The 14,482-nt window shown below is 45.6% G+C and overlaps 2 protein-coding genes and 1 long non-coding RNA gene across 9 annotated transcripts in view; 2 read left to right on the top strand and 1 right to left on the bottom strand.

The window, feature by feature from the left end:
- Positions 1-3,649, top strand: part of ahdc1 (AT hook, DNA binding motif, containing 1) — a 52,190-nt gene extending 48,541 nt beyond the window's left edge. Inside the window, exons 5-6 of the mRNA XM_052471856.1 lie at positions 142-2,038; positions 2,494-3,649. Of these exons, the coding sequence (XP_052327816.1) occupies positions 142-856 (715 nt within the window). The 3' untranslated portion in view covers positions 857-2,038; positions 2,494-3,649. The remainder of the gene's footprint in view (positions 1-141; positions 2,039-2,493) is intronic.
- A 1,243-nt stretch (positions 3,650-4,892) lies between these two features.
- LOC118399550 (probable methyltransferase-like protein 24) overlaps positions 4,893-14,482 on the top strand; it is a 19,097-nt gene continuing 9,507 nt past the window's right edge. For both annotated transcript variants that reach the window (XM_035795721.2, XM_035795720.2), the window contains exon 1: positions 4,893-5,705. In XM_035795721.2, the coding sequence (XP_035651614.1) occupies positions 5,436-5,705 (270 nt within the window). In that variant the 5' untranslated portion in view covers positions 4,893-5,435. The remainder of the gene's footprint in view (positions 5,706-14,482) is intronic.
- Positions 8,970-14,482, bottom strand: part of LOC118399552 (uncharacterized) — a 17,838-nt gene continuing 12,325 nt past the window's right edge. For 5 of the 6 annotated variants that reach the window (XR_008072885.1, XR_008072884.1, XR_004828852.2 and 2 more), the window contains 6 exons: positions 14,317-14,453; positions 13,944-14,037; positions 13,487-13,818; positions 13,144-13,345; positions 12,918-13,057; positions 8,970-12,834 (listed from right to left, as the gene is read on the bottom strand). This is a non-coding gene — a long non-coding RNA (uncharacterized LOC118399552). The remainder of the gene's footprint in view (positions 12,835-12,917; positions 13,058-13,143; positions 13,346-13,486; positions 13,819-13,943; positions 14,038-14,316; positions 14,454-14,482) is intronic. The other variant, XR_004828854.2, reaches the window with a different exon arrangement.

Below are 14,482 nucleotides of genomic sequence, written 5' to 3'. Positions count from 1 at the left end.
ACATTGCAGTTGGACTGCTCAGAACCCTGATCTACAAAATCACCTTGGGTTCCAAATAATTACTTATGTCATCAAGGTTAGAATGTCTGTGGTTTGCCTTGCTAAAACCGATCCTCTGCTGTGTGTGTGTGTGTGCTGCAGGCCGGGCTATGGTGGCTACCCAGGAGGCTGCAGTGACCCAGGCCCCAGCGAGCCCAAAGACATCCTGGACATCTCCAACTACACCCCCCAGAAGGCCAAGCGACAACCCTTCCTCGAGAGTCTATCAGAGTCCTCCTCTGACTCCTCCCACCTAGGGGTCACCGGGTCAGGAGGTGGGGTCAGTGGCGGAGGCTCGGGATCAGGCTCCGGAGGTGGGGCTTATAGGCAGGGTGGAGGGAGGGAGTCTCTTCCTATTGGTGGAGAGGGAGGTCAAGGACAGTCCAGCCTATCAAGTCTGGAGAAGCTGATGATGGACTGGCATGAGAGCGCCTCAGGCCCCTCCTACAACTGGAGCCAGAACGTTCTCTTCCAGGGGCAGGGGAAGCCCAGCCGGGGGCGCAGGAAACGGAATGCTGCCGAGCCCCAAACGGAGAAGGAGGGGGGTGGCGGACCAGGAGCAGGACCAGGGACCACCCCAGACTCTCCCAACAGCCCCCCAAGCCAGACGCAGCCCTCCACCCCAACCCAGGGTTCTGGTGGAAAACGCAGTGGAATGGGGAGACGGCAGGCCAGGGGGGTAAGAGGAGGCAGAGGAGGGGGGCTGTCCCCATCCCCTGGAGAGCGCCCCCCAGGGGGGAAGAAGGGTAAGGCTACTGGGGGTGGGGTTGGAGGTGGAGGGAGTGCTGCTCAGGGGGTTGTTCCAGGAAGGCCTTGACTACTACAGTGGAGACAGCAGCAGCCTCTCCCCCCTCCCTAACCCCACCTCACATCTCGGCTACCCCACCGAGCCCTGTGAGTACCCCTCCCCGTGCCTTTACTCCGCCCATCCCTCCACCCCGTCCTCAGAGGAGCACTACCCAGCCCTCTTCCCTGGCGAGGCTTCATCCTCCTCTCTCTCCCCTGGAATGACTTCCACATCCTCCTCCTATCCTCCCAAACTATCCCCCGCTCCCCAGCCCTACCACCCCCCTCTCACCCCTGCTCCTCCCCCCGCCTCCTTCTCTCCCTCTTGCTCACCATCGCCACGGTTACTGCCACACTGTGGAACAGCGCTGAGCCCCCCCCATCGTAACCTGGCAACCGTTTCCAAGGACCACTTCCCCTCCCAGTATGATTCTCCCAGTTACTGTAGCTCCCCCTATTGGTACGGAGGGGCATCGCTCAGCAGCCCCCACGCTAACACACACACACATGCTAATGCACACGGCAACACACATGTACACGCTAATGTTAACCCTCACGCTAGCCCTAACAATCACCCTAACACTCACACTACCGCACACATCAACACACACACACACCCTAACAGCAACCCTCATGCAAACATGAGTCCACACGCACCTCAGACAAGCTTGAGCCCACACACACACCCTAACCCCAACACCAACCCACACACACACACCAACCCCAACATCAATACACACCCGCACATCAACACACACCTTCATTCAAACCAGAACCAACATCCACATCCACACCCCCACCCGAACACTTACCCCAGCCCCCATCCCAACACCACACAACCCTCCCACCCTAACCTCTCCCCACACACTCACCCCCACCCTAACCTCTCCCCCACTCCCACACTCACCCCCTGCTTTATGAGGAGCGCCCCCCTCACAGCGCCATGCCCACGCAACCTCACAAACGGGACCTGCCTCCCCACCTCAACTCAGGGCTGCGACCAGCCCCCCTGCAGCTCTCCCCGTACCCCTCCCCCCACCCCAAGCCTCCCCTGGTGTCCTCGCCACATTCTGAGGACATGGGTTACCCCCCGTACCCCGGGATGCACCCCCGCTACCACCCACAGCCCCCGCCTCGAGGAGGAGGGGTGCTCTGTCAGCTACTAGACCCCCCCAGTGATGACAGCTTCAGTGTCACCAGCTTGTAGCTGCAGGTAATACACAAGAGGATCTACTCTCTCTCTTCTCTCTACTGAAGGGTTAGACACAAGAGGGCCTACTCCCTCTCTCTACTAAAGGGTTAGACACAAGAGGACCCACTCTCTCTCTCTAATAAAGGGTTAGACACAAGAGGACCTACTCCCTCTCTCTACTAAAGGGATAGACACAAGAGGACCCAATCTCTCTTTCTACTAAAGGGTTAGACACAAGAGGACCAACTCTCTCTCTCTCTCTACTAAAGGGTTAGACACAAGAGGACCTACTCTCTCTCTCTACTAAAGGGTTAGACACAAGAGGACTCACTCTCTCTCTCTACTGAAGGCTTAGACACAACACCTAAAGACATTTATTAACATTGGTTTCATCCATTTAGCTATGTAAAGGTTTTACTGTCTTAACAATCACATCATAATTACGTTTTTTCTCTCCCTCTCTCTTTCTCTTTCAGGCGCATTAAATCTCAACTTTTTTCAGATTTGTAAACTTTTTTTAAGGAGAGACTTTCAGAGACAAGATGATGGATCATAATTTATCTCCTAACTCTGGACAGTAGATCTTCAGTTCTCCAGCTATGACAATCAAAAGACAACTGCAACACACACACAAAGGCGCACACAGACACAGACACAACTGGAAAGAGGGAGTGGCCTAGAGGAGCTGTGGGAGGAGTGACAGACGCTGAGGAACAGAGAGGCGGGGCCTAATGTAAAAATTCCGCCCCCAACGCTAAACACACTAATCCCCTATCCCCGAAACCATGCACCCTTCGCTCTGTGTGTGCTCTATGAGAGAAGTGGACTACAGCATCAGCTCTTGAATTACCAGCATCTGTACATAGACTCCAACTCCAGCCACAGACCCATAACCTCACCACAACATTGAAACAGTTAAGACAACGTTACTAATGTTCCATCAGTGTTTTCTAACGTTCAGGCTTTTAGCCAGGACCACAGACCCACAACCACACCCAGGGGCGGACTGGCCATCTGGCATTTTGGGCAAATTCCATATGGGCTGGTCCATTTTAAACTCAGTGGGCCTATCTAACTTTTTTTCACGCAAAAAGATCACTGTTTGGCTAATAATGGGTGCCTCAAGGGAAAAAAGGGGCCAGTGTGTGGGCCTATGTGTTAGAAATGCCAGGGCCAATTTCTGGTCCAAGTCCACAGCTGTGCTACAACAGCTCTACACAACGTTCCATCATCGCTTCTCTATTGTTCTGCCATGGTCTCTGCTCTGATGGAAGGACTCCAGCATGGAGACTCCACATCCTGTGTTTCACTGTTTTTACTAGGAGGGAAAGAGACCCGACACACACTCTGACCCCAAAGAGACTGACGTGTGTTTATTTGTGTGTGTGTAACCACGCGGATGGACTTCTGTATGTATGTATGTGTGTGTTTGGGATCTAAAGGGGTAGAGCTCTACATCTGAAATGGTGGATGGATGAACAGGGCTTCTCTTCCTTCTTTTACTCTCTCCTTTTTTCCGTGGTCTTGTGTTGTTTGGTGGTTTTTGTGATGAACAGTTGTATATGTCTGTTAATGTCATGATGTATCTACAGTGCCAATATTTAAATACACTCTGATCTGGCCATTGGTAAACTGCCTGGACTCCTAATGCTTTAAAGGGTGGGGGGAGGGATGTGTGTGTGTGTGAGCCCCTTGGTATTCAGCGCTGCTCATGCAGTGCAGGGAACGAGTTTAGACAGGGACACGGCTGGGAGGGAAGGAGGCGGGGAGAGAGGGAGGGAGAGCGAGGAGGAGGGAAAGAAAGGGAGTTAAGAGAGTGGCACAGAGAGAGGAAGGGACAAGGGGAAATAGAAAGATGACAGGAAAACAGAAACTTGTTGGGATTGAGACTGGGGTGAAAGATGAGAAAGACTGGCTACATTGTTCATTAGCCCATAATCGGTCTAAAATTAATCCTGAGAGGGCCTTTAAACCCTGAGGGGCAGTCACGCTTCCCCACCCACTGGATAGTCTGCCAATGTGTGTGTGTGTATGGTGTGGTGTGTGTGTGTGTGTGTGCGTGTATTGTGTGTGTGCTTGTGTGTTTGTGTGCGTGTTTGTGTTTGTGATGGGCTTTACTGTATTTGTATATTTGACCGTGTTTACATATGAAGCAGTTTGTCAACAGGCTGACTGGACAGAGTGTTTAATGTTCCTCATCTGGTGATTGGACAGAAGTGAAGGGGGGGGGGGTAGTCTATAGGACAACTAGGAGAGGGAGAGAGAGGGCGGGTGAGAAAGGAAGGAGGCAAGATAGAGGGAAAGAGAGTGGATGGGAGAGGGCAGGAAGAGAAGGAGGGGGGGCACTGTTCAGTGTTCGGAAAGATTCCACAGTAAAGTAATTACACCGAGCCCCCGATTTTTCACTTTAAAATGTATATTCCAAACAAAATCCATTGATTTCAAAGTAGATCAGAACATATGACTCTATGAACAATGGCTACTTTTAACTATTTATACAGTAATAAAATAAAAAGTATGCAAAAGCTGTGTAGATGCAACGTTTGTATCTTCCTGTAAATTTGTTTTTGTAAAATCCTCAGTGGAAATTGTTTAAAAGTAGACTTTATTCATAGAGTCGTATGGTTTTTTTAAACTTTGAAATCAACGGGTTTTGTTTGGTATACATTTTTAAGTGAGGCTCAGTGTAATTCCGTTACCATGGCCCTGCTACTTTTCTATTCCGTAATTCCCATGAGACTTCACTTAGCTTGTTGATGAGAACGCCAATGGGCTAATAAAGGTCATATTTGGAGCTTGGTCTGTTTTTCTGTGAGAAACAGACTTCTAAAAATACCGTAATAGGCTAGATATCAACCAATCAGCCACTGACCCTGGAGCTCTGCGTCACCACTCTGCCCTCCGGCCGGTCACAGAGCAGGAGAGAGGATCTGGAGCTCTGCGTCACCACTCTGCCCTCCAGCTGGTCACAGAGCAGGAGAGAGGTTCTGGAGCTCTGCGTCACCACTCTGCCCTCCGGGCGGTCACAGAGCAGGAGAGAGGGTCTGGAGCTCTGCGTCACCACTCTGCCCTCCGGGCGGTCACAGAGCAGGAGAGAGGGTCTGGAGCCCCGCGTCACCACTCTGCCCTCCAGCTGGTCACAGAGCAGGAGAGAGGGTCTGGAGCCCCGCGTCACCACTCTGCCCTCCAGCTGGTCACAGAGCAGGAGAGAGGGTCTGGAGCCGCCAGTTGAAAGTGGGCAGAACAAAGGGAAGCGGAGTTATTGAAAGGCTAGCGACTGCCTCACGCTACTGTTTTTAACTCTCCACAGTTCCGCAGCAGCCCGGATCCGGTCAGTTGACTCCCACGAGGCACCAGACCGGTCCAGTTGGGAAGGAGAACAAAGGCACGAGATGCTCACCGGTTTCCCGGAGGAAGCATGTCAGCCGGTAGCGGTGTGCAGCGCGTGCTGCTGTTAATTATCCCGATGTTTCTACTCGCGCTACAGCTCCTGGTCGGGCTCCGGTTGCCGCGAGCAGACCACGCAGGTAGCCCCGGGGCATTTAAGGACGGGGTCGCCTTCACGGTGATCAGCATAGAACCGGAGAGAAGGAGCGCGCGCCAAACGGGATCTTTGGAATTTTTACGGGATGATTCGGGAGCGAGCCGCGTGTACGAAGATGAAAACGAGATGCCCATTGGCGACCGGGTGAGAGCAAACTACGAGCGCGCAAACACACACAGTTGAGACGAGGACAAGATAGGGCAGACTGAACCCCGATCAGTGACAGTGGCAGCTGTCCTGCAGCTGTAGTGATCAGCTGCGTGTGTGTCAGTGGTCAGGGAGGAGCAGGTTTCAGCTGCTCGTTTTTGTTGGTATGTCAATAATACATCCCCATCTCTCCACTCACCCCCTCTTCTCCTTTCCTGTCATTCCCCCATCATCATCTCCCTCTCATGTATGATTTTTTGCTTTGGCTCTCTAATTCTCTCCCCTCCTAAGGCTAGCTCCCAGTCAGTCTGGTGTGTCATCTACTCCTCTCCCTCCTCCTTCCTGGGTTGCCATGGTGACCACAGTGGTCTCTAGGGGTGAGGTGGCCTGTGTGTATATGTGTGTGTGTTAGTATGCCTCAGGCATGCATGTCACTAGCAGGGCTGGAGTCAGCCCTTGACCTGTCTGTACGTCTCCCATACCTGAGGGGCCAACGCTCGCTCGCGCACACACATTCCTCTCCATGACTTATTCTATGCTCTTTGATCTCCACTCCCACTGACACCAAAGTGGGCCCTCAACCTATGGAGTATGTGTGTGTTTCATTTACATTTGATTCATTTACAAACATTGAGCTGACATGTACAGACTAGCTGTGTTTGAATGTTCATACTGACCGTACTATTTGTGACATACATTGATTGTGTAGCATGCTTAGTGGTCAGTATGGATAGTTAGTATGGCAAAAGTTCCCGGACGTTGTACTACATTCACCAAAATACGAAGTATACAAGCAGTGGACAATATTTCTGTGCTTTTTGGGCCCATAATGAAATTCTTCAGAAAATGGGCTTGGCTTCACAACATTTTTAGATTTAAAAAATGGCGGTAAAATATGCAGCAGGAGTCCGACGAAAGTGGATACAAATTCATTGCTTTAGCTAATTATGACAAAGTGTTGAGCAATGTAATAAAGTATTGCGTTTTCAAAGAAGTTTTGTTACACGTTATGTTGGATGACAATTTGTTAGCTACGGTAGGTAGCCTTACGAACCGCATATCATTTCAGCCATTGCTTGTATGCAGCGAATTTAGCATGTAAATCTTGGTGGGGCAAAGTCCAGGAAAGCCATTACACAACACAATACATTTATTGCACTATGACGGTGACAAACAGTGCCCACAAACTGTTAGAGCCTACATAAAGCTGTCCCAACCGCAGAGCTTTCTTTTCAGCACTATGGAGTGAATCCTTACCACTGCTACACCTGGCTATCAGCGGAGTCTTGTCTGGCAGCGAAACAGTTCATTCAGCCTAATTTACTGCCTTTTAAAAAACATAGCTGATATGGCTGACTTACTTAAACAAATGTGGTTTCTATGGAGATGTACAAACTATGGCATAAGGGGACGTTAAGCGGAGAAGAGGCAATCCGTAATTTCGATTAAGACACCACCAAGTCAGAACAGTAGGCTAAGTTATGAAGGGGAAAGGGACCAAATTATTAGGGTGAGGTACATGGGCTACTAACAGCTTACTACACAAGACATTTAGTATTACTTTCTTAGCTACAGTACACATATCTCCCTGGCATATTGCATCGCTTATGCAGCAGAAAACAAAACATTTTTGGACTCACGTTGTTGTCTTGTGCTCACTTGAACAGGAAGGTGGCGCGGCGGTCCTTCTTTTGTGCAAATATTGTCATCAAACTTTGTCATCAAAGTCTGTCATTCTCTGGATTTATGGTGCTTTCAAGACAACTGGAAACTTGGGAAAAAACAAGGTTGAATCATGACGTCAGTGATCTTCAGTTCGGAGCTCTAGAAAGAGGCCATAGTTCCCAACTTGGAATTCTGAGTTGGATTACCATTCAAAATGTATTTTCCCAGTTGGAGCTGAGATTTTTTCGGAGTTCCCAGTTGTTTTGAACTCACTAAAGTCTGAGATTTCTGAGTTTCCAGTTGTTTTGAACTCACTAAAGTCTGAGATTTCTGAGTTTCCAGTTGTTTTGAACTCACTAAAGTCTGAGATTTCTGAGTTCCCAGTTGTTTTGAATGCAGCAGAAGTCATGCTGGATTGACAGCATGGCCAGTGTGTTCAACCTTTTCTGGCCCATGGTGTTGCATGTGAATGTTTGTCCTTTTAAGCTTGGAAAAGACACCCTAAAACCCAGACTTGAACCACACACACCCACCCACACCACTAAATATCAGGCTAGTGATTGCTTTGTAATGCTTGCAGTTAGCCACCGATTCCGTCCAAACCCTTCATTGTTGAATTTGCGATTTACATCTTGTTGTGTAATGTTTATGTTCAATGGCCGATGAGCACCTATATATTTTATCTAGAATTTCTCTTCATATGACAAGGATTGAAAAGGATTTGCCAGTAGACTGTCGACTTGATTCATGATGACTGCTTGTCTAGCTTGCTAGCTAAAATGTTGATAGTGTGATGTTGACATGATCAGTCCAATCAAAGCTACGGTAGATATAATGTGATTTGACATTTTATCTGTGGCCAATGACCTTGAGCCTTCTTGGATGGGCACTTCTAATGCAACTATGGCAGCACCCAAGGGGCTTGAATTCGAGCTCTCCCTGTGGATATCGCGGTGACGAAGGGTCCACATGAGTGACAGAACATTGAGCCAATCATGGTGCAACTAGAGAACATTAACAACCCCTGCACTCTGAATTTCTGCTGGCTGCCCCACCACCACAGAAAGCACTGACCTAGGCTGAAACACCTGCATTTTGGAGCTGCCTTAATAAAGCCACATTGCTTTGAGTAACTCAAAAATAAAACAATTTTTACATTGTTTGCAAACTCATATGTGGCACGTATTAATGTCAAAATAACATGCAAAAAATAAATCGTTTTCTTTTTTTTAGCTAAACAGGTAGAGCTCAAAACAAGAGGGTGCTCTGCCCCACCTGCCCCGAATGACGGGTCACCACTGCTTGCTTGTATGTACCGGTATGTCAGTGGAGGTCTGTGCTGTTTTAAGATGGAGGGCAATGTTGTTGGTTTTTTTTATGAACATGGCCTTATTTCTATTACAGCATATTGGATGACTGTCATTCATATTCCATTCATCCAGCTCAATGTAACATCGATAGATTTAGGCTACTACATGATACTCAAATGTTCCCTAACATGAGGTTGCTACAAACTAGCCTATGAATGAAAGATTACAATGTAGGTGTGTGTACACAGGCCGAGTGAAAATGTTGTGACAGACAGTGACACAGCCTTGCCTGCATCTAGCTGATCTAGGGTGTAATCATTAGTACACCAGTTGCAAACAAGAGTTTGTATTGGACAAATTCGGGTATGTTTGTCCCCATTTTGTTTAGTTTGCTTCAGTTTAAGAAATGTTTAACAGAATGAATAAACCCCTGGATACATATTAACACAATTGACATTTATAGCATCCACGTTGAATTTCTTCTCACATCTATGCACTCCTCTTCTCACCTTTTCCCTTCGTTTGTGGACTTCTACACAGTACATTTGAAAGTGTTAAATCAACACTATCAGAGAGTACATATGGTCCCACTCTACACAGAGTAAAAAGTACATTGATCCAAGTGTTACATTTCTAGTGTTGATTTAACACTGAGGAGTGCAAAAAGTATTTTGGAAAAGCACTTGGAATTTCACAATAAACTCAAGCAAAGCTGTTTCAACATTCAATGATGTTTATTATGACCAAACCACAAGTCCCAGCCCTGCCTTAAACTGTTATCAAGTGACAGTAGAATGTAGTCAAAATAATCCCTTGCTCCATATGACATGAGCAAATCAATAGGTTTGTTGGAAAATGCTGACATTTACATTAAAAACATGTTTCTCACAACCTAACCATAAGTCTCAGCCCTGGCTTAAACTGTTATCAAGTGACAGTAGGGGACAATGTAGTCAAAAAAATAACTTGCTCCATGAGCAAATGAAAAGGTTTGTGGTACATGTTATTTACATGAAATACTTTGCATGGTGGACTTTGCTTCAAAACTTTGAATGCATGCAAATGATCATCAAAACATAAGGTTTCAAGAGCTGACCCAACCTAAAAAACATTTTCCTCTTTCAGAATAGCCTTAATTTGGTAAAATAGTGGCATTTCAATGACTACTTCACCACATATGACCAAATCAAGATGATATTCTGTATCATGGGGCTTAACCATTTAACTCACAAAACATGTGTGCGCACTGAGACATTCAACTTGGCAGCAATCTCATGGCTTTCTTTCACATCATTGATCCTTGACATCTTTCCTGGACCTATAGCTAGTCTATCCTGGCTGATAGCTAGTCCATCCTGGCTGATAGCTAGTCCATCCTGGCTGATAGCTAGTCCATCCTGGCTGATAGCTAGTCCATCCTGGCTGATAGCTAGTCCATCCTGGCTGATAGCTAGTCTATCCTGGCTGATAGCTAGTCTATCCTGGCTGATAGCTAGTCTATCCTGGCTGATAGCTAGTCCATCCTGGCTGATAGCTAGTCCATCCTGGCTGATAGCTAGTCCATCCTGGCTGATAGCTAGTCTATCCTGGCTGATAGCTAGTCTATCCTGGCTGATAGCTAGTCCATCCTGGCTGATAGCTAGTCTATCCTGGCTGATAGCTAGTCTATCCTGGCTGATAGCTAGTCCATCCTGGCTGATAGCTAGTCTATCCTGGCTGATAGCTAGTCCATCCTGGCTGATAGCTAGTCTATCCTGGCTGATAGCTAGTCCATCCTGGCTGATAGCTAGTCTATCCTGGCTGATAGCTAGTCCATCCTGGCTGATAGCTAGTCCATCCTGGCTGATAGCTAGTCCATCCTGGCTGATAGCTAGTCCATCCTGGCTGAAGGTTTCCCAGTTATATGCCATGTCATTTGTGTTTCTTGATTAAGGTCATAGTGACATTCTTAAAACACTTCAGTTGCTTTTTAAAGAAATAATGTTTTGCCTCGTAGCGCATACACCACGAATGAAGAATGGGCCCGATGTTCCTTATACAACGACGATAATGTATCATGAAGTGGTGTTTCGGTAACACATTTCTATTAGGAAACAAATACTTGAAAAGCCTATGATGTTCAGCAATTAAGTGCTTCAGATAGATAGTCATGCCCTCTGTTAGTATAGGAGAAAACACAATATTTACAATTTGTAGTAGTAACAGAAGCAGCTGCCAGTATTTATCATATTTCTGTACCAGATCACTAAATATCAATGGCAAATTACGGAGAAGACGCCAAGATTGAATAGTATTTAGACCCAAATCATTGCTCCCAACATCCAATTTGAGTGCAGGTGGATGATAGCCATAGTTAAATGAATGAACTCTACCGTGCACATCTTTAGCAGTCACAAAGTTGGCTTGAATATACTGTAACCCAAGTTTTACCTCAAATTGTGCAACTCCTAAAATGTCATGCATTATATCAACAGAAAAGCTGTCTGTAGTATTGAAGTACTGGAGAGAGTTCAATAAGCAAGCATGCTTCACACCGTGTTGGGTTTGACTGAATAGTTTGACAATGGTCTGAGTTGCATGTGTTTTGTTCGTAAAGTCACTCTTGGGTCATCCTCAGAGAACACAGTTTGAAAATCCACTTTCTCAGTGAGGCAAAAACGGCAACAATAGCGAGCACTAAATGATTCCACAAAACCAAAAAGGCAACGTATACCAAGATTATCTCCAGTTACTTGGACAATACTGCCATGTATACAACCACTGAAGAAGGGAACTTCAATACCCTCAGTCTCAAGCACTTTCGAATCGCTAACTATTTGCTCAAGAATGGAATCAAATCCCTACGTTTTAAGGTCCTGGGTATGGAAGAGTGCACATAAGTGAATATTTACCAAAATTGAATTCAACTTTGGGGTAAAATTTCTCAAAGTAAAGTGTGTACCTCCCAACTTGTGAATTCACTTTTTTGATCCCAATGGATTAGCAGTGTCAGTCATCATAAATGCATTGAAAATTCAACTCTTTACTCTTTAGAAAAGAGAGGATGTCTCTTCATATATAGTCCAGCTTTCAAATCAAAGTAAACTCCATTTTAAAATTGTGCCCCGAGTTAAACATGCCACTTGAATTTGGGTCCTTCAAAATTAACTGCAATGTCTGGAGAATTGGAACGTAAGAAAATTGATCAGTTATGACCATTTGATCATAAGTTCCAGTAGTGTTGTTTCTTCTATTGTCAAATCTAACACCAAGGACTCTCAACTGGTTGACTTGTTCCCCATTTTTGAATAAAATAAGCACTTCGTTTTGATACTGAATTCAACCATGTGAAAGGATTTTCAATATCCTGAAAATAATGTTATATTTTTCTGACAATTTGTGTGTCTTTTGAAGATATACATGTAAGAGCGGTCACATTAGCTTGACCCTGTATCTCTTGAACTGCTTCTTCCATGGAAGATACAAAACTATTTACAGTCTGACCTATACCTGCAGCTGTGCAATAGCAGACACACACATATCAAGTGTGTTCTTGTTAGATATTGGTACATGGTTACAACTAGAATTTGAAGGAAAATCAGCATTAATTGGCTAATTATCAACAGATGTATTAGCATTCAAGTTAGCGTTTAACACAATTCGACAGTCTCGGGATTGTGCCCTGTTCAAATGCTTCCTAAAGTCTGAAAATACACGACAACCAAATGCACGACAACAATCTGCTTGACCACATTTTATTCTAAGAGTTCTAACAGGGAACATTCCATGTATCAACTTGAGATGCCTTTCGAGCAAGTTGGTACTTCCATGACTAGCATGGCAAACAAAACATATCAGCATTAGTGCAGAGGTCTAGCTCTGAGCTCAGCAACCCTTGGAGTCTCCTTAACCTTCCCAATGTCTATGATGTACACAGTTTTCTGTATGAAGGTGTACATGCTGTGCAGCATTGTATTGTAAGCAGTACCAAAAACAAAGTGAGTCTTGAAAAGATCATTGAAGCACCAAGAGCGCTCGTTGACTTGTAAGGCGCTCTTGTCCAGGATGATGAAGTAAGCATGGATGCTGCTCTTCCTGGTCCCGACTGCAAGAAGATATGGTTGGCGGCTCTGGTCAATCGCATCAAGGTGCTGCTGGATACTGGTTCCTGCCTGAAGACGACAAAAACAAGCACCATCATTAGTTCATCATAACGGCTGCAGCACTGTCCAAGAGTAAGAATGCCAATTCAAACCTTTTGGAATATCACAAGATGCTGTTCAGCTTGAGATGCAGACATCTTGCCTGGTCTTTTGCGCCCTTGTGATGAAGGAGGAATCAAATGGAGCAGAAGGGTGGAGGAAAGGTCACCTTCCCATCCTAATCAAAGAGATCCTAATTAAAATGGTAAATTCCATCATCAGTGACATTAACATTTTAGAGTCATTTGAAATATAAATGATAAATTATGATCATCTAACCGTAAGCATTCATGTCAGTTCCCTCATCAACTGCAGATTCTGCCATCTGGATCAGCTCCTGAAGTTCAGCTCCCTGAGTGGCCTTGCTTAGGGCCTTGCTTAGCATGATGATCTTTTGCTTGAATGTAGTTGGCCACCTCTCCAAAACCTTGGCTGATGTTCCCTCTCCAAACAGCAGCACAAAATCCTGTTCAATCTGAAACTAGACAAAAGCATCCCACTTTGACCTCCAAATCAAGTTTGAGTAAATCACCAGCCTACACATTAATTGAACTACTATTACTGGCCAACCTGAATTGGCATATAGAGATAAAACAGAATTTATACAACTTAAAACTCTTACCAAGTCTTACCAAGCCCTTCACATCCAGAAAGCGTGGAAATTCGGATAGGATGGTGGAGCATTTACTCGGGTTGTGGGTCATGTTCCTGTACCCAAAGGTCAATCTAATCTTCTGTTTCTTCATCAGAAGAATGCTTCATAAGAGAAATGACCTCTCGGCACTGGTCTTCACTCAGGGTAGCCAAAGTGGATGGACTGGACTCCCTCTCAGCAGTTGGCCCTCCAGAGTATAGTTGAGTGGGCCGTTTCTCTGATGAAACCAAATTCCTCTGAATGGTTTTGATTCTATACGAGAGGTACCCTTCTCCACTATTAGGGTGGTAATAATGTTCCTTATGAAAATGAACATGGTTACTAATCTTGAAAGAAAAAACAAATAACCAAGTCCCATTTGCTCAGATACCATACCAGACGAATTAAACGCAGATGCCCTTTATCAGTCGTAATGTATACTTACATATCCATTTTCAGTGTAGGGATCCTTCAGGTATGGGAACAAAGAGACGATGCCTTGTGCAAACATTTCTCTCCCACTGCGCGGTGGTGATGTCCTGACAAGAATATAATGTTATGTTTAGGCGGCAATCAGAATCTCCACAAGCAGCATTGGTCCCCAGTCAGCTAAATATCAGGAGTGATTTTTCAATCGGTATCATGCCCATTGAATTTGATACAAGAGAAGTCTTCTACCAATAGCAGTGGATGATCAGCAGTAGCCTAACCAATTATGTGACTGAGATACTGATACAGAAGTCATTTTTAACATTCAGCAGATATGGGAGCAAGTAATGCTCAACCATTTTCATTATGAATCTTTCCTTTAAACTTACCCGTGAGTCTCTGTCATCGCCGAAACAAGAATGTTGATCATCTTTCGTCTGGTGCAGTCAGTCAGGCTTTTAGTTTTGGAATATTCCTTGATGACAACCTCTCCACCTGGCTTTTTCTTCAGTATGCTCTCTATTAGCTGTAAAAAATAAAATACAATAAAAAACT

The sequence above is a fragment of the Oncorhynchus keta genome, chromosome 20 (assembly GCF_023373465.1).
Source record: "Oncorhynchus keta strain PuntledgeMale-10-30-2019 chromosome 20, Oket_V2, whole genome shotgun sequence".
Taxonomy (NCBI): Eukaryota; Metazoa; Chordata; class Actinopteri; order Salmoniformes; family Salmonidae; genus Oncorhynchus; species Oncorhynchus keta.
The sequence above is the reverse complement of the archived record's forward strand: the minus strand, read 5'-3'. Positions and strand labels throughout refer to the sequence as shown.